Source organism: Misgurnus anguillicaudatus, chromosome 18 (genome assembly GCF_027580225.2).
Source record: "Misgurnus anguillicaudatus chromosome 18, ASM2758022v2, whole genome shotgun sequence".
Taxonomy (NCBI): domain Eukaryota; kingdom Metazoa; phylum Chordata; class Actinopteri; order Cypriniformes; family Cobitidae; genus Misgurnus; species Misgurnus anguillicaudatus.
The window spans coordinates 15,580,118-15,598,569 of NC_073354.2; the positions used below are offsets into that span (position 1 = coordinate 15,580,118).

The following is an 18,452-nucleotide window of genomic DNA, read 5'->3' on the forward strand; positions in this document are numbered from 1 at the left end:
CAGCAGTAACAACATAAACAAGCGGCTTTCGTGGTGAGTCCTTGTAGTGTATTTATATAACAACCAAAATAAACAACACGTAGATTACCTAGGAAGCCAAAACATTTGTTATTTTGACGAGGTATTTGTTCAAGAGTTCCGTTTAGCAACTATTTAGATCATTTAAAAAACTGAAACCAAGTAAATTTCTGACCAGATGCTTAACCGCGACAACCCATGTGCGTTCGATGAAACTGTCTAATATCTATATATATATTATGCATCTTGTTATGATGAAGAGTGAACGCTATCATAATGAACTGCAGTCCACAAATTCCTGTGACAGACTCCAGACACTAAAGTCTTTTTTTATTTCCAGGCCAAATGCTTGTGAGATTAGCACAAGAGCTTGGGTTTGTGTGGCAACTTCTCAATTTTATGTTTCAAAACAAGACACAAATAATGTTGTTATGTTACCCTGGCATAACTTTACCCAAAGATAACACTGAGGTCATACTGCAATATGATGCAATATGAGTACAAAAATGGTCAATACAGAAGAATGCAGAAGTACATTAAACATCCTCCAATACAGATTTAAAAACTTACAGATGACGTGACCCGCCAGCATCTCATGCGTGTGACTTTGAAGCTGCCCTCTTTCATCTGCTCGCTGGGCAGCTTGACATGAAAGTTGAGTTCGTTGTTGCCGGCGCCGACTATGACGTGACAGCCCTTCTCTGGAAAATCTGTGATGCAAGGATCAAACTTGATGTAGCCGTAATATTTCAACGTCTGAGCCGATCTGATAAACTGTCAAACAAAGACACAAACAAAAAGCATAGTAAATGCTTACTTTATCTAACCGACACAAAAGACAGTAATACTAATGCATCACCAGCACACTTTCAGGTCTGGGAATGAACTTTAATCTCTTTCACTGCACAGACATGTGGAGGATCAAATAACGTGTGGTGGAGCTCAGACGTACCTCCTTCTTTGAGCCCTTCTCCTGCAGGGATTTGAGCTGTCTGTGCTGATCTTTATTCACCAAGATCCAGCCCCGCTCAATGTCAGACACCGTCTGAGTAGAAACAGAGAGTGATGGAAAAAACTGTAACTTCACTTTTGGAAAAAAATGAGATATTCGTTTGCATATTTTCATATGTACAAATGTATTTCAGCTTAACTTAAAGGATTAGTCAATTTTCTAAAAAAAAAAATCCACATTTTTTACAAGAAAAATAAAAAATATGCACTTTCAAACCACATCTTCTCTTCTTCCTCCTATTCTGTTTGGTGTCAAATAAGACATAGACATGATACACTTCAATAAAAAATAAATAACCATATGAGTGGCTTAAAATGTTAGGACAATTGCCATATCTTATGTCATTAGAACTACTGACAACACAACAAATGACAACAATGTAATTTTTAATCTGTTACCTGAGCATATAACAAGTTCAGTCCCACACGGTTGTCCATGACATCGCTGTCATATGCTGTGTCCCAATAGCTGAAATAATGTGAGAGTAATGATGTTATATAAATGAGATACCAGAATTTAACTTCACCCATCTCTTTCATAATGGATCTTCTAAAACCATTAAGCGGTAAAGAGACTGTGCACTTAATTTGTACTGCATAATCACACCATCTATGTAAATGTGCTAGAGAAGAGGACAAGAGTTTGTTAAAACTTAAATATGCAGATACTGCAATGCTAGCTTATAAATGCTTATGTAACAAAGACTCTACATCAAAAGTATCAACTATTATTTACACACCCTCAAGTTGTTACAAACCTGTATACATTTCTTTGTTTTGCTAAACACAAATAACAATATTGTAATCGAGCAAGAAGCAGATGCACCATAGTCGAAAAAAAAAAACCTATAGAAGTCAGTGGTGCTTCCGGATGCAGCCTTGCAAAGTTGTTAAGAGTGGTTTTCAGTATGGTGCTATGCAGTTGCTAGCATGGTGTTATGCTAGTTCAATATTTGTAACTACAGTGAACGTTTGATACTCATATATTATATATAGAACAAATATAAACACTAATAACAGCAACTGTGTTGGCATCACTTTAGTTTAAATTTTTTTACCACAGTAATTTCACTTTTAATGTCACAATTGGGATGTTTTTGTCATTTATCTCTTTTCCTCCTCTATTAGCATAGCAAGATCCATATATCTCATCCCTGTTAGCAGCCAATCAGCACAGCCAGATTTATATCCCCATTGCTGATCTGGTGAACAGGTGCGATCTGGCTGAAGGTTATCTGTACACTTCTGTAAAGTAGGTCAAGAGGCCTGTGGTTCTCTGGAGGGGAGAAACTGCATACCACCATTCTGTGACCTTTTTCAACATTATATGATGAACAGATATGAGATATAATAGATAAGTGGTTTTATCTCAGCTAAACAGTGCTAAAAAAGGAAAATGGACATTCACATGAAAACTTGAATTCCATGACACACATACCACCTTTATGTTCATTTTGGTGTTGATATTATTAAATAATCCCTTGATTCTCTAAAATAATTCCATTACGTAAACCGTGCACTCCAAAGGTCATTTAATGAAAACTTTGCGGTTAATATACCACTAAACCGCTCAGAACATGAGCATTTATAAGCTGTGAATGTTCACTTTCCTGCAGATAAATAGCGATTTTATTGCTTTAAAGCCCTTCTGAGATTCTGAGTCACTTTAAAATAGATTTAAAGGGGTTTGTCAAAGGAATGTCTAAAAACTCCCTATGTGGGAAGTATGAAACCTTGGATTTCAAAGACATTAGCATCACTGTGAGCTACAGTTCAATAAATATGCATCAGACTATCATGTTAATCTCTACAACAGGAAGTCTAAATGTCCCTCTTTAGGAAACTTAACAGGGCCAAAGACAGAGCCTTGTGGGGTACCTCTTCCTAAAGCAAATATTCAGGCAACATGACACTTTGGGAGCTGTCTGTTAAAATAAATATACTGATATTATATACTTTGGCAAGGGCTTGTGAAGTTTCTAAGAAAAAAATCTATAAAACAGGGCATTTAAAATAGATTGTATTCCATTATCTGCAACATTTTTAAAGATATTTTGAGAACAACAAGTTGCAAAATTAAGAATATTGAACAATTTATCTGCTCTGACGGAATCAGGATGGCCTGCTAAATTGTATATCTGTCAGAGCAGTACCCTGTTATCGGTATGCTGAGACATGCAGCCCTCTGGTGCTTATTGGGGGTCATGCATACACTTAAATCCTTACCTCATTGCTATATCTACATAAATATTGGGTGTTATTTTATTTAAATATATTTGTATATACATCTCTTTACTCTACTGTTGAAAATTCTAGACTAGTTACTTCCAAAATGTTTTGTCCTTGCGGAACAACCTCTGAGTCTTGTACCTTTTACGGAGGACGATGTGGTATTCAGGACTGTGCAAGCTGGTGACAGACACGTAGGGCAGCTCAAACTCTTGCAGTTTTCTCACGTCTGTGGCACCACAGGAGGTTAGAGAGATTTCGTCGAGGGAATGAAAGACCAGATGAAATGTATGAGTGTCTACAGACTCAAGGACATTTGGACAGTAATAACAATGACAACAAACAAAGTAAGACGGGGGAGAGTCCATCTGGCTAAAGCCGCAGAGACCACAAAAACAACTTTTTGCTAAAGAAAAGGAGGGACATAAGGAAGAAATGAAGAGGATAATAAATTCTGCAGCTGTTAGAAAAGATGTTTTCTCTAGGCTTGGGACAGGAGGAGAAAAAGGTAGTCAGGAATTCAGAAAGAAAGCCACTAGCCTTTTTAGAAACACTAAAACAGGAGAATAAAAAAAGAGACAGATCTATAGAAGACTGCATGCCTTCACAACTTTTTCATTCTAATTGTTGTCTTACCATTTCAGTAGTCTGACATTAGACAGCATGTTAAGACAAGAATGATATTATTTGATGGGAATGTCTTTTTAAGGCAATACGCCATGAGAGGCAGTGTGTCATATTGATCTTGTCAAGGGTACAGGGGTTGGATTCAAAGTTTGGTGTCAAAATGCCTTAAAATGCTTTTAGGCCAAAAGAAAAAAATAGGTTTGAAGTTCATATAAACCAGTGCGACTAGATGGATGTTGAGGTCAAAATCAAATTTTGTTTACATCCGCACTAACTAGTTTCACAAAAATGCATGACATTGAAAAATACTGTTTACATTTCCCAGAAAAACATTTATAGACCCATTGTTTAATGTCAATATTGCACTGTTACCAACACTGAAATGCACGACAACACACCTGACTTTCTATACCGTAGGTCCCAGAATATCTGGTTTTGGACTTTTCTTTTAAGTGCATCACTTGTTAGGCATGTTATTGAGGTGAAATGAAACACACTACCTTTCAAGGCCTACTGCTGTTTTAAAACAATGCCAACAGCAATATGATAAAAACACTAATGTTCAATAAACAGCTATATTAATTAATATTGATAAGAATAAACAGTTCTTCTGCAAGTAATATAATTCATTAGGCTAACTTTATAAGCTGCGGTTGCCAAATAGTTAATACAGAAAGTGCAGTCACATGTGTGTGTTTATTTTCATTTTACACTGGATTCAAACAAGTCTTATTACAATTTTGAGGCTGTTTACACCTGGCTTCAAGATGTCCTTGGTCAATAAGATCACAAGTGGACGATGGTAAAGACAGTTGTAAACGGGGTGTAAAACGTTTTGAGCTTGTCCACTTTTGACCACATTCTTTAGGCTTTAATTTCTGAAACTAAAGCAGCTGCTCCCTGCCTCTTTCATTCGTTTCATTCTGCACATGTTTTAAAGTTGTGCAAGCTTTAAAAATTTCAAAGAAATCTCTTACATATACATAACTCTGTGCAGCATGTTACCTAACAACACAAGCAGCGGACTCTGACCTAAAATTAGTTAGCATTATTTTAAACCCATCATTTCTCCCGCTTACATTTAAACGACAGCAGAGGGACTCGCCCACAGACCACCCCCTCAGACAATCAGGTCAAAAGTGGTTGAAAGTGGACAAAAGAGACGGATACCAGGTATGTCTCTCTAAAGATGTGTCTCTTGTCCACTTGTGATACGATTGACCAAAACGCATCTTAATACAAGGTATAAACAGCCCCTTACAGTGCATTTACACAGGGCGTAAGCGTTAACGCTTAACAGAAGGCTTGTCTGAAGCGTGGCCAACAGCCAATCACAGTGGCCCCTACACATGCTCCGGTCTTCCATAAACGTAATTGGCAGGCTCTGTCTAGGTTATTTGCATAAGGCGATCTGATTGGCTGACGCACGCATTGCCGCTTGAAAAGTTGAGAAATGTTCAACTTCTACCGCGAGCAACGGCACTGGCGCGGCGTTGACGGATCCACAATTCAGTTCGGCAACGCATGACGTCACCCAATAAAAGTGAATGGGAAGCGTTAACGCTTACGCACCGTGTGAATGCACCGTTAGAGTCTGAACTAAGGACATATGAAGAGCTCAGATACAAAACGCCACCTCCATCAAAAATTAGATAATGATAATAACCAAATGCTCTCGGCACGTATTGTCATCAAATACTTTCGCTTCAAATCCGCTTAATCCCAGGCTATTCTGAAATACCGCTTTGTTGGCAGAATCCATGAAGAGTCTGATAAAAAAAATGCTCATTTACAATAAAACATTTTGTATCCGAGCTCCTCATATGCACTACATCCGCAGGATGTTATGTATTGGGGTAGCATATGGTTGTCACTGTAAAAATCTCTTTAGATTGCTGGCAAACAAATGCAGAAGTTTGACTGTGGTAGACAAAATATTTATAGATATGCAATATTTCTTGCGTCTGCTCTGTAAATGGATATCACAGTTTAAGAATGTAATAAATAACATTAAAAATGTCAATAGTTTTTTTGTTTTTAATATTCTCCAACCAGCCAAACATGTTTTTGGCCCAGATCTCTTGGTCTACACCATCTGTGCGCCCAAAAACAGGCTATTATGTTTCTCAGAAGCATTTTTGTCAACAGCGAATTACTGCCAAGAATGAGTAGGGCGCCGGGATGGGCTTTTGGGGAGGATTTTTATGGGGACTGTTTTCCATCATATCCGACAGTAATTCTTCATTCAGGTGAGGATCTGGCAATGAGCAGAGTGGGAAGCACACCGAATGTTATTCCACAGGGACGCACGATGATTCAGTTCTGAGAGAAGTTAAACAATGACAATGGGTATAAAAAAAGGATTATGGAAAATTCCGACAGCATTATATCTCATCAAGGAGAAGGCTGCCAGACATCTGTATAAAATCAAAAAAGTGATGCCCTCCAGTTTCAAGAACCAGACCAACTCTATGATGATGTCTGAGAAATAATAATAATAATCCTACAGCCAAAATCTCTATTGCTCTCCAAAGGATTTGGCTTTAAAAGACTTACAGTTCCGTAACACACAAGAGACATCAGAAACGGGAACAAAACAGCCCAGGAAAATTGCCTACGTCTTTACAATCCATTTACCCTATGCAACAAACTAATGATATGTATTGTGCAAGAGATGAAATAATCTAGACTTCAGAAATTCATTGCTTTATCCCTTGGGGGTTTTCGGAGAAAAATGATGTCGGCACACAGTACTGGTCATTCAAGAAAATGCTGGAAGCCAGAAAAATAATAAAAATAAACTCGGCAAAGCTCGAGCAAACAACCCCTTAAAGTAAATGTGCAATCTGTTTCATTTTGGACCGAGCAAGTAATCTTATCTCTGCATTTCAGGCAATGCACAATCGATCAATACAGTGACAACCAATTTGAATATTGCAGCTGCTGCATTTACTCCTGCCAACCGTCTTAACAAACATTGTGGATAACAGACTAAGGGAAAGTACAACATATCTATTTGTACAGAAACGCTGATTATATTTAGGTATCAATCTCTAGGCAAACATTATGCAGTACTTTCTTTTATTTGTAAATTGTATTTTATCGGAGCCAAGTATCTAAAATATGTGTTTTTCATTTCATAATAACTAGATTTTTATATCTTGCCGTTGCTACGGTGTCTTGCTTTATTTTTGGTGTTGCTATGCAGTTGCTAAATTAGTCTGGGTGTGTGCTTACTGGCCTCTTAAAAATGACCACCATTAAAGGTGCAGTGTGTAACTTTTAGCGGCATCTAGTGGTGAGGTTGCGAATTGCAACCAACGGCTCAGTTCACTGTCCAACCCTCGCTTTTGAAATGCATAAAGAAGCTACGGTAGCCACCACCGGACAAACATTTCATCGTTGGAGACAACTTAATAAAAGTTTGTCCGTTAAGGGCTTCTGTAGAAACATGGCGGCACAAAATGGTGACTTCCATGTAAGGGGACCCTCGGTGTATGTAGATGAAATGTCTCATTTTAAGGTTATAAAACATACTGGTTTATTTTAAAAGGTCTTTATACACCACTGATAATATAGTTTTATATATTATTTTGCATTTCTTTCAAGAGATCCTTCTAAAAATTACACACTGCACCTTTAAGTCTATCTAATATTTTGGTCCCTTGATGTGGCTCAGGTCCATTGTCTGTTTAATTGTAAGCCGGGTGAAATTCTCAAGTCTGACTGCTTGAAAGCATCATATATGTCTGAAGCACAGAGAGTACCATAATGTAATACTTAAAACAAAATTATTAGATTCAGGTGTTTATTCGATTCCTTAATCCGAAATATGAGCAACAGTCATAGTGATTCTTGCTTTAGCAGGCACCACAAAATTACATTTGAGGCCTACAGCAGCGCTGCGTGTATCCTGCCAACAACAGCTTGACCGAGTCATCTACTTCAACTCAGTTTACTTTTGAGAAAAGTGGGCAGCCTTCTTTACTGAACACAGCAGACTTCTCTTTTTAGCTGCCAATATCATGTTTGGATGCAGTCACGGAAAAGCATGTTGACTTTAAGATATCTTTTACTAATAGCAAAGCTATGTTACAGCGCATATTTATACCAAACAGTGCTTGAAAAAGATCAGTGAAAGTTATACTCACGTATGTGCAGCCCCCATCTTCTCTCTCCTGAACCAGAAAGAGGCTGAAGTATCCCACCAGCTCATCGGGGAGGTCGAGCTTTGATGCCACGGCCTCCAAGAAAATCATAAGTGCCATCATTAATCCAAACTGCACTTAAAGGGATAGTTCACCCCACAATGAAATTTTTGTCATTATTTACTCCCTCGATCAGAAGCCCCACTGACTTCCGTAGCATTCTTTATTTACCACTATGGAAGTCAATATGGTTATGGTTTAGCTACAAACATTTCTCAAAATATCTTCATTGGTGTTTGTCAAAACGCAGAAATTTATACAGGTTTGTAACAACATGAGAGTGAATAAATGATGAGAATTTTCATTTCATTGGGTGAACTATCCCTTTAATGTTACCCCCCAAACACATCATATGATCACAATAAACGTAGGTTGACTCAGGCCAACAGATTATGTTTTCTTATGTAGGCTTTGAAAGAAAATACATTAGCGATGTCTTATGTTTTCTTCTGATGAAAGAATGGTTAAGGAACTGAAATCCCTTACTATACTGCCAAGTTTTTATTGGACTGGTATTGGTCTGAAAGAGCAAAGCACCAATATCCTCTACTTGTTAAAAGAACAAATTGCTGATCTTACAATCTTAACAATATTTCCTCTTTTTTAATGAAGTACTGTTTAGTGTTTATTAGGGGTGGAACAGTACATGTATTCGTTTCGAACCGAATCGGTACGGGGGTCACGGTTCGGTGCATGAATTTAAACGGAGAATACACGGTATGAAAAAAAAAAACGTGCGTTCAAAATAATTAATGTAATGCGGAACTACTGTTAGATACGCGGGTTCTTTATGGACAGCTAATCTGTTGCCCCGCTTTAGCTCTGAAGCTCTGATTGGCGCCGATGCAGCCGAGCTCCGCCTATGTATGGGCTTTATCAGAGCCCGTCTACATTCTGGCACTCTGCAGTTTTTTGTCAGGTCGACGCCGCTCCAGTCAGTTAGTGAGCAGCGATAGCGAGGATGGCAAGTGGTGTTCCACAAGAGTTAGACGCTCCGCCAGCCTCTTTAAGATCGCAAGTTTGGCAAAACTTCAGTTTTCCAGTCAGTTACAATAGTACAGGCGAGAGAGTGGTGGAAAAGACGAGGACTGTGCGTCGGTGGTGTTCAGCAGTTGTTAGGAAAATAAGTTGTTGTAAGTGGAAATACATCTAATCAGGGCTCTCAAGTCTCACGCATTCACCTTGACACACACGCATTTCAGTCAGTTCACACGCCACACTTTGTATTTCTCACGCTGAGAAGTAGGAGATAAATTGTCCTGCTAATATACAATTAATGGACGAGGCGCAGTTCTGTCGAGTTCAGCTGCTTTTTTAAAGTGTGCTCAACTTTACGCAGCGCCATCAGCATCAGAGTACCACGAGAAATCTTGCGGAGGAGGCTGTTTTTAAATCGCTCTCGCGTTACTCTGACGTCATCCACTTGTCGTTTCTTGCAGCGCCTCGTGAAGTCGTACACACCTATTAATTCATCCTACAAACCTATTTTTTTTGTTCTTTAGTACATTAATATGAAATAAGGCCAAAAATGTAATTTTAAAATGCATTTAGGTAACACTTGTAATACATTTGAACCCATATTTGTATGAAAGATGAGTACAAGATTACTTTAAGTGGTATACATTTTTGAAATACGAGATAGTATGTGAAATGCATTTCAGTTCATATTCATGACATCTCAAAATAAGGACAACTATGTTTTTAAGATTATCTTAAGTACTAAAAAAAATGCCTTCTTCATTTTTGTTTTGCTTTTCCCTCCATTGTACCGAAAGCGAATCGAACCGTGGCGCCTGAACCGAGGTACGAACCGAACCGGGACTTCTGTGTACCATTCCACCCCTAGTGTATATGCGGTAAAATTTGAAGGCTTCACATTTTTGTATTACTTATTGCTGTGATATTCTGGTCCCACTTTACTGTAAGTGTCTTTAACTACTATGTACTTGCATAAGAAAAATGTATACAACATAACTATTGTGTACATATGCGTTATAACATTGCAGCTACATTTAAAGTAAGTACATTGCACACGACATGCACACTCTTGATATCTCTCTAAGGATGCACTCACATTAGGCTCAACCCAACCAAACCATGCCCTACCCCCCCCCAATCCCCCAGAAGCACGCACTCGCACTGTACTTGAGCGTTTCAAGGCCGGTCAGTCGCGCTTTCGTCATTAGGATGCGATTTTTTTAAGAAAACAGAAAGTAAAGCGCTCTCTTAACATTGGAAGCCTATCGTAATATTAAGTCGTTTGGTGCACGATGACACACAGCCCTCTCACATGCCTATCATATTGCTCAGTTGATCTGTCGCGTGTGCAGCTCAGACATTCATGTAACCCTGCTTGCGCGCATCAGAAGGTTTTTACAAAGGCAAATGAAGGTGAGTGGTTGTGCAATTGACGTCTCTCCTTTTGAAACACGCTCTGGTGTGATTTGCGACCCCACTGCGCGTTCCGCACCTAAGCCCAAGTGAACCGCACTCCAGCCCACCTCTGCAAGCCGACCAGGGCACGATTAACCAAACCGCGCCCGGTACAGAGCGATCACACTAGTCAAACGAACCAGGCTTAGGGGGTCAAATGCACCCAGGGGCGATTTGGTTTGGATAGTATGAGTGCGCCCTAAACCCCTTAACCTACCAAGAGCAACACGTATGTGCACAACAAGTAAAATGTGTTAATAAGATAAAAGGAATAAGATTTTAAGTACACAGTAGTAAATGATACCTAATATTAAGTGTAACTGATATTCTTTACAAATAACAAGAGCAATTTTAAAAGGATTTTGTCATATGCAACCTCCACAAGGGAGTGTTTTACAATCTAAGTGTTAAACATTACACCCATCAAAGTCTCATGATCAAGTTACTCTTCAGTACATGTCAGCCAAGTTTCTGCCAAACACTTGACTTTTCCTTCAGGTGCTAAAGGGCATTTTAGGCCATCCCTGCGGTTAAGAAATATAGCAGTTCTCCTTTGGCGGTTTGTGCTGGGTATGTCTGCAGGGTACATGGTGCATTTTAATAAGCCTAGATCAGCAATCACTCAAAAAAAAAAAGGAACTATGTGGTCACAATAGAAAGCTGGGATCCACACCCAAAAGCTCCTAAATGAATCAAAGCCTAAGCCTCAGTCTCAAATATGTATTATTCTGATATGAGAGCTGATCTAAAAAAATAAAAAATAAATAAGTGGAGAAAACATATTCTCTCTTATATAAAGATTTTGAGATACTAAAATGACATCAAGGCATAAACCTGACATTGATGATGAACCTTAGCAGCTTTAATAATACGAGAAACATGGAAGACATTCAGCAGGTATGAGAGAAGATGCAAAACAACATTCCTACCTCCAGGACATCTTCGGTCTGGTCAGACGTGTAGATGTTAATGTTGACCTTCTGGCCATTGGACAGGTAGATTTCCAGCTGCACCTCCTCAGTGGGGATCTTCTGGGTCTCCTGTGGCAAAGAAAGAAAGAAACGAAAAACTTTTGGGAAAACCTTAAATTGCCTGTGTAAACATATTTCTATATATATGACCAATGAACTTAGACCTTTAGGTTTCTGTAAAATGAGGCATGTACACTTAAAGGCAACATTGCAGCTCTTGTTTAAGTTATGAATCAGAGCTATAGTTCATCTAAACATGGGCATATTAATATTTTAAAAGACTGCTTACTGGGTGTGTGTTGAAATTATTACTTAGACCTAGCTGTCACCAACAAAACCACGCAGAATTCATTTTCAAAATATTTTTTTCAGTTTGCAGCTTTGGTTAACAGAATGTTGCAAATAAACACGAAGAGCCACAAGAGCCAAAACCCTACAGTGCTGACTACAGCAGACTTTTATTTATGGATGAGTCTCACTGTTCTCTCAATGTCCTTTCTTTTACTTTTTGCAAATTCATCTTTTTCCTTTCCTGCATGTTTTATACCCCGCTGAGGAGCAGGGCCTCAGAGCAACAGCTGATATTTACAGAGATTGGAAAAAGAAAAAGCAGGGTCACATCTAATCTCACATTCTGGTTCTGCAGACTGCTTTATGATGGGCAGCTGGGGGATATCACTAAAATATTCGCCTTACAACGATAGAATGGAATATAGAACAGTTAAGTTGGCAAAGTTCTTCATGCAACATACATACTGTAAATACACTGTAGTGTAACCTTTTCTCTGTTTGATGGTTGAATTGGTGTATTTCTTCTCAACCAGCTTGTGATTAAAACACAAAAAATAATAAAAAATAATTTATGTTTAATTTTTAGAGGCTTACTGCTTTAACTGCATCAAAATGTTTGCATTACAGACACAGGAATTAAAATGTAGTTCACATTACTAAGATTGAAACATTCACATATCAAGTAAAATGGATAATGGAAAAACTAAATGGATTTCTTAACATTGATTAATTAGTTAACATTAACTAACAATTAACAATATTTGTTTTTCAGCATTTATTAATCTTTGTTATGTTAATGCCAATAAAATTGTTCATGTTCACTGTGCATTAACTAATGTTAACAGTAACAACCTGATTTAAAAAATGTATTAGTAAATGGTGAAATGAACATGAACTAAGATTAATAAAAGCAGTAGAATTATTGTTCATTGTTACTTTATGTTAGCTAATGCATTAACTTATGTTAAGAAATACAAACGTATTGTAAAATGTTACCATTTTAAAGTTAAAATAATCCTGAAATGTCATGATACATATAATACTTGCTTCATAGCAGTTACAGGTAATTACTGTTACAAAGTGTTTTAAGTAAATTAGCAGAAGATATAAAAAACAATTAAAAGGTAAACAAACAGAATATACATTACTCACCTGTTGGGCTTTTCTCAAAAAGCTGTTAAATATCTCACTGGATCCCAGAATAGGATCCTGCCGAACTGTGGGGAATAAGAAAAAAAGGCAATGCTGTAAAAAGAAAGTTACAAGGAAAAGACCCTAAAAATGTAACTTGCTATTATTACTACAAAAAGGGACACAAAAAATATCATGATATCAACTAGGATGACAGTATCAGACCAGAACATACACTACACAGAGAATTAAAAAAAACTTTAAAAAATATATATTTTTACTATCAAACGTATACAAGCACTCGGAATTCTGGAAAGACTTGAAAGGGAAAGACTCTGTCTATTATTCTTTAAAACCAGTTCATCAAAACCACCCAACCAAAACAATTCACTGAAATGACTTTGATACTTGAGAGCAAGGACAGTTTAGGACGGTACACTCAGTACAACGTGATGAACTAATTTGAATCATGTCAACTCTCAACAGGAGCTCTTCGCAATGAACTCATATAAAAGTATCAGACAGATGTTTGTTTGTGTCTCTCTTTAGAGGGATTAAAGGGATAGTTTGGCCAAAAATGATATTAAACCCATGACTTACTCACCCCGAAGCCATCCAAGATGCATATGTCCATCATTTTTCAGACGAACACCTTTTCAGTTATTTTAGAAAATGTTTTAGATCTTTCAGTTTATCAAATGTAAAGTTACGGGGTCCACGTCCATCAAGTCCAAAAAATGTGCATCTATCCATTCATAAAATAAATCCAAATGGCTCCAAGATGATAAACAAAGTCCTTCTGAGGGTAATCCGCGCTGTTTTGTTGTAGAAATATCCACATTTAAAACTTTGTAACGCCACCATCTTAGTCGCGTCCGCATTCAAGATGAGAGCATACGCAGTTTATGGAGGGTTCTGTGCTGCTTCTCTGTGCCCCCGCCCTCCGAATTTGTCATAAGTCACTAAGAAAAGTGCATACACTACGCTGATACTCTCTAATGAATACAGAGGTGTCTAATATGGCGGCGTTATCAGAAGCTAGATATTTCGTTTTAAATATGGATATTTCTACAACAACGCTGTGCAGATTACCCTCAGAAGACCTTTGTTTATCATCCTGGAGCCGTTTCGATTTCATTAGGGAAGGATATATGCACATTTTTTGGACTTGAAGGAGCTGGACCACGTAACTATACTGTTTGGCAGCTGGAAGATATAAGACATTTTCTAAAAACCAACTGAAAATGTGTTAGTCTGAAAAATGATGGACATATGCATCTCTGGCGACTTTGGGGTGAGTAAATCATGGGTTTAATATCATTTTTGGTCGAACTATCCCTTTATCCAACTTTTTTTTAGTAAGTATAATGTTGTTTGTAAACTTTTTTTTAACATGTTCTCACTCTTTCAAAAGCCTCTCCAAATCAAAACCTGGATAGAAGTGTTTCTTGACTCAACCAAGACGACTTCAATGTTTTGAAAATCAATTCTCAAATGTTCCAAAAAACTCCACACTGGCCTCCTGACTCATATTTTTTAAGAAAAATAAATGTTGGCAAAAAATGATAATGTTTATTTTCACTTACGGGCAGGCAACCATCCGAATACTGTGAATGACACTTTGCACAAACCAGAAAATATTCACTGTGAACAGCTTGTGTGTTTGCAATGCTTAATTTTCCATAACCATGCTATACAGTGATGTAACTGGGGAAGCCACAGCCAACAGCAGCTCCCAGACTGTGAGCAAATAAGCTCAACAAGGCTTAGCTTGTTTGATAGAAAGCACCAGTGCTGGGATGGATTACAGCGAGTGGTTCTTGGTGGTGCCAGCAACACTGATTCGCTTTTGTATATAGTGAAGCTCAACCTGTTGCAAGAAAGGCATGGGAACGATATTGGTGGTCTAAACAATTTTATGATTTCTATTCAGCATTTTTACAGGGGAATGACAGATAAATAACAAGCTCTATTATCTTTAAGGAGGACCAAAGTGACTTAGAAACTCTAGAGATATATAAATACAGATCTTGGCTCGGTCATTGAATGTTTTAGAGTAGCAATTGAATATGTGAGAATCAGTGTAGAAATTAACCGCAATGAAGTAGGCGTGGCCTCAGGACACACCCACCCATTACACCATCGTCTTAGAACGAAGATATTTGGCAGATATTTAGAAGCCAGTACAAAGTTTTCCTAAAAGATTCATGACCTTACAGATAAACCTTTTGAGTTAAAAAGTTGCTTCTCACCAGCTTGCATATACTTTTCTAGCAGTTCTCTTCTCTGATCGACTTCTGCTGGTGTGAGGGTGAAGATCTTCTTTGGGGGAAACGCTGGCACAACGTTATTTCCATATTCTTTTTTCATCTGAAACAGCAAATTGAAAAGTTCATTGTTTTTAAATAATTATGAATTTTGAACATAAAATATAAAAAATGTGTCATATTAACTGTAAGATTGTGTGTTTACATTAATTATATTAGCTCCTAGACTGATATTGAAAAACACTGAATTACTATTAATAATGATTCTTCACAACAGTTGAGGTTTGGAAACATATAGATCAGCATGGTATGCTATATATATATATATTAAATAGGGCTGTCAAAAGATTAATCGTGATTAATCGCACACAAAATAAAAGTTTGTTTTTGCATAATATATGTGTATGCACTGTGTGTAATTATTTTGTATATATAAATATACACACATGCATGTATGTATTTAAGAAACATTTAAATCTATATTTTTATTTTGATATATTTTATTATATATAAATAAATAAAAATATATAAATAAATATTTTTTCTTAAATTTGTACATGTATTTGTGTATTTATATATACAAAATAATTACACACAATACAGACACAAATATATTATGCAAAAAAACTTTTATTTTGTATGCGATTAATCACGATTAATCTTTTGACAGCCCTAATATTAAAATAAATATGTTATTTTGAAAAATTATCGTAACCACACATTAGAGGATAGCCACTGACTTCCATAGTAGGAAAAACAAATACTACAGAAGTCAATGGATCAGCTGTGTGCTTACCATCATTTATCAAAATATCTTCTTTTGTGTTCAACAGAATAAAGAAAATCATACAGGTTTACAACAACATGAGGGTGAGGAAGTGATGAAAGAATTTCATTTTGAGGTGAACTATCCCTTAATTCAACTGGATAACTTAATGGATCCAATGGATGCATGTTCTTTTCAGGTTTCACTATTAAGCTTATGTTTTATGATTTTTCTGTGTTTTTTCCTGCATCTATTAATGTAAAGCTGCTTTGAAACAATTAAACAATTGTGAAAGCGCTATATAAATAAAGTTATAAGATAAAATGAGATTTTTATAAAATGATTTGTTTGTCTTCAATTAAAGAAAGGAAGTCATATTTACACCTGGGATAGCATGAGGCTGAGTAAATTATTTGAGCATTTTCATATTTGGTTGAACAAGTAATTTAAGGGTTAACTGCATCACCACTTCATGACGACATTCGCAAATTGTATATGATCTGACCAGACCATGAACGCCCTGTTACTTAGCAACAGTGAATGTGAAACAACAAAACATGGTCTTGATGGTGAGATCACTAAAGTTTTCGCTTATTCATGAGGAAAGATTGCATTAGTGGTTGTCTGAAGGTGTTAGGAAGAATGAATAGGTAGATTCCTCTTATTAGAAGGATGCTTTATTTTCACAAAACTCAAAAATGTTTCTAAATAGCAATATAAAAAAGGAAAACACCAACAATGAGCCAAAGTAAACATGCCCAACGCAAGGCTAAGCACAGACAATTCAGTTTATAAACCTCACTGACCATTTCTCAGTGAACATCAAGTTTGGTTTGTTTTATGTCTCCAAGATTATTAGTACAGGAAATCACAGAGGTTTTATGATAGTAAACGATTGTCTAGGAAATACACGAGAGTAACAGCAATTTCAATATATTTTTACTGTGCCTTATTGCACTCTATGTTAAATGTCTTTTCTATAATCAATGTTTCCAATTAATAATGTAGTGGAGTGTCTAAATCTGTCCCACCTCAGTTTTGTAAAACCTAAAGGACAACTAATGTTGTGTTTGTACCATTGCTTTAGCAAAGCATCTGCCTACCGAACAGAAAACGTAATTAAATGTGTTAATGTCAGTAACAATTATTCAGCTATTTGTAAAATCTGAGGAGTAGCTAGCCACTTTTTCATAGTAACTTGCGGTGTAGCTTTTTTAAATGGGTATCGCAGCTGTAGCCTAAGGGAGTGCGTACATCAAAGCGTTTAAACACGTATGAAAACACCAGGCGGACGCCAACTGTGGCCGCTTGCCAGCGTTTTATCAGCTAAGCACTTTGGTTGCTATGATACTTCGGTTTTATTTATCAGTCGTTGAATGATGTGCCGGTTGGTTGTTGTGTTGATTGGACAGCTGAATAAAGTGTGACATTGACGAGCTGAGCTTTTCACCCAAAGTTAAAAAATTTTCAAATCTGGGCGTTCATGCGCTGGGTGTGGAAAAAACGAAGAACGCTTGCACTCAGCGCTAACTGCTGCCATTTTTGAAAAGTGCAGCGCTTCCATTGGAAACAATTGAAAACATAAGCCAAACGCAGGGGTAAACGCCTTTGTGTATGCTCTACCTAACTACTTTAACATATAAGTAGCTTGTCCAACTACAGTTTCAGTGCAGCTTAACCAACAATGGTAATGTAACCACCTTTCTTTTTAAAATAAAGCTCTTTGACAAAATGGGTTTACCTGTTCATGGAGGCCAAGAAGTTGTCTGTAACGTACCCGACAATGCAAGACACCATTGACATGGATATTGTAAGCCTGAAAAAGGTAAACACCACCACAATTAGTCTTACAGTATAAACACTTAGTATATGCATCACTTAAAGGAACAGTATGTAGGATTGTGGCCAAAACTGGTACTGCCATCACAAAACTTGTGGCTAAAACTGGTACTGCAATCACACAACTGGTGGCCAATACACAAAATGACAACATAAACATCAGTTGAGGGCTGCAACTCTACTTTTTAAATGACAATATTCTTGCCGGACCACTGTTGTCAGTGATATAAGTATTTGAAATGAAAATTATTTCTTAATGTCTAGTGACATATCATGGCCATTTAATGATTAATTGATATACATTTCTTACATACTGTTCCTTTAATCACTTAAAAATACTGTAGCTAGGCCAAAGTTAGGTCAAAAATGTATGTGGCCATTAATCATTTTTACATGAGCAAAACAGAAATGACGCAGTTTCAAAAACACAAAAAGCAAAGGCTCACATACAAACGGTGAAGAAGAGTCTGTCAGTGCATATTAAAATATGATTACAATGCAGTTCTGATCGTATGTATTGGCCCGGATGCAGTATTAGCAACATTGTAAAAAAATAAAAAGAATGTTGGAATTTGGGTTTATGAAGAAAATAAATTAATTGCAAACTAATGATGAATAGATAGATAATTGGAAGTTGCTTTAAATTATAATTGTGATATGC

The 18,452-nt window shown here is 37.0% G+C and overlaps 1 protein-coding gene across 2 annotated transcripts in view; it reads right to left on the reverse strand.

Annotated features, from left to right (window-relative positions):
* Nucleotides 1–18,452, reverse strand: part of snx17 (sorting nexin 17) — a 33,440-nt gene that overhangs the window by 12,007 nt on the left and 2,981 nt on the right. For both annotated transcript variants that reach the window (XM_073855939.1, XM_073855940.1), the window contains exons 2-10: nt 17,694–17,768; nt 15,172–15,289; nt 12,941–13,005; nt 11,456–11,566; nt 8,032–8,129; nt 3,400–3,480; nt 1,429–1,498; nt 971–1,063; nt 589–792 (exon numbers count right to left, since the gene is read on the reverse strand). In XM_073855939.1, coding sequence (XP_073712040.1) covers nt 589–792; nt 971–1,063; nt 1,429–1,498; nt 3,400–3,480; nt 8,032–8,129; nt 11,456–11,566; nt 12,941–13,005; nt 15,172–15,289; nt 17,694–17,768 — 915 coding nt within the window. The remainder of the gene's footprint in view (nt 1–588; nt 793–970; nt 1,064–1,428; nt 1,499–3,399; nt 3,481–8,031; nt 8,130–11,455; nt 11,567–12,940; nt 13,006–15,171; nt 15,290–17,693; nt 17,769–18,452) is intronic.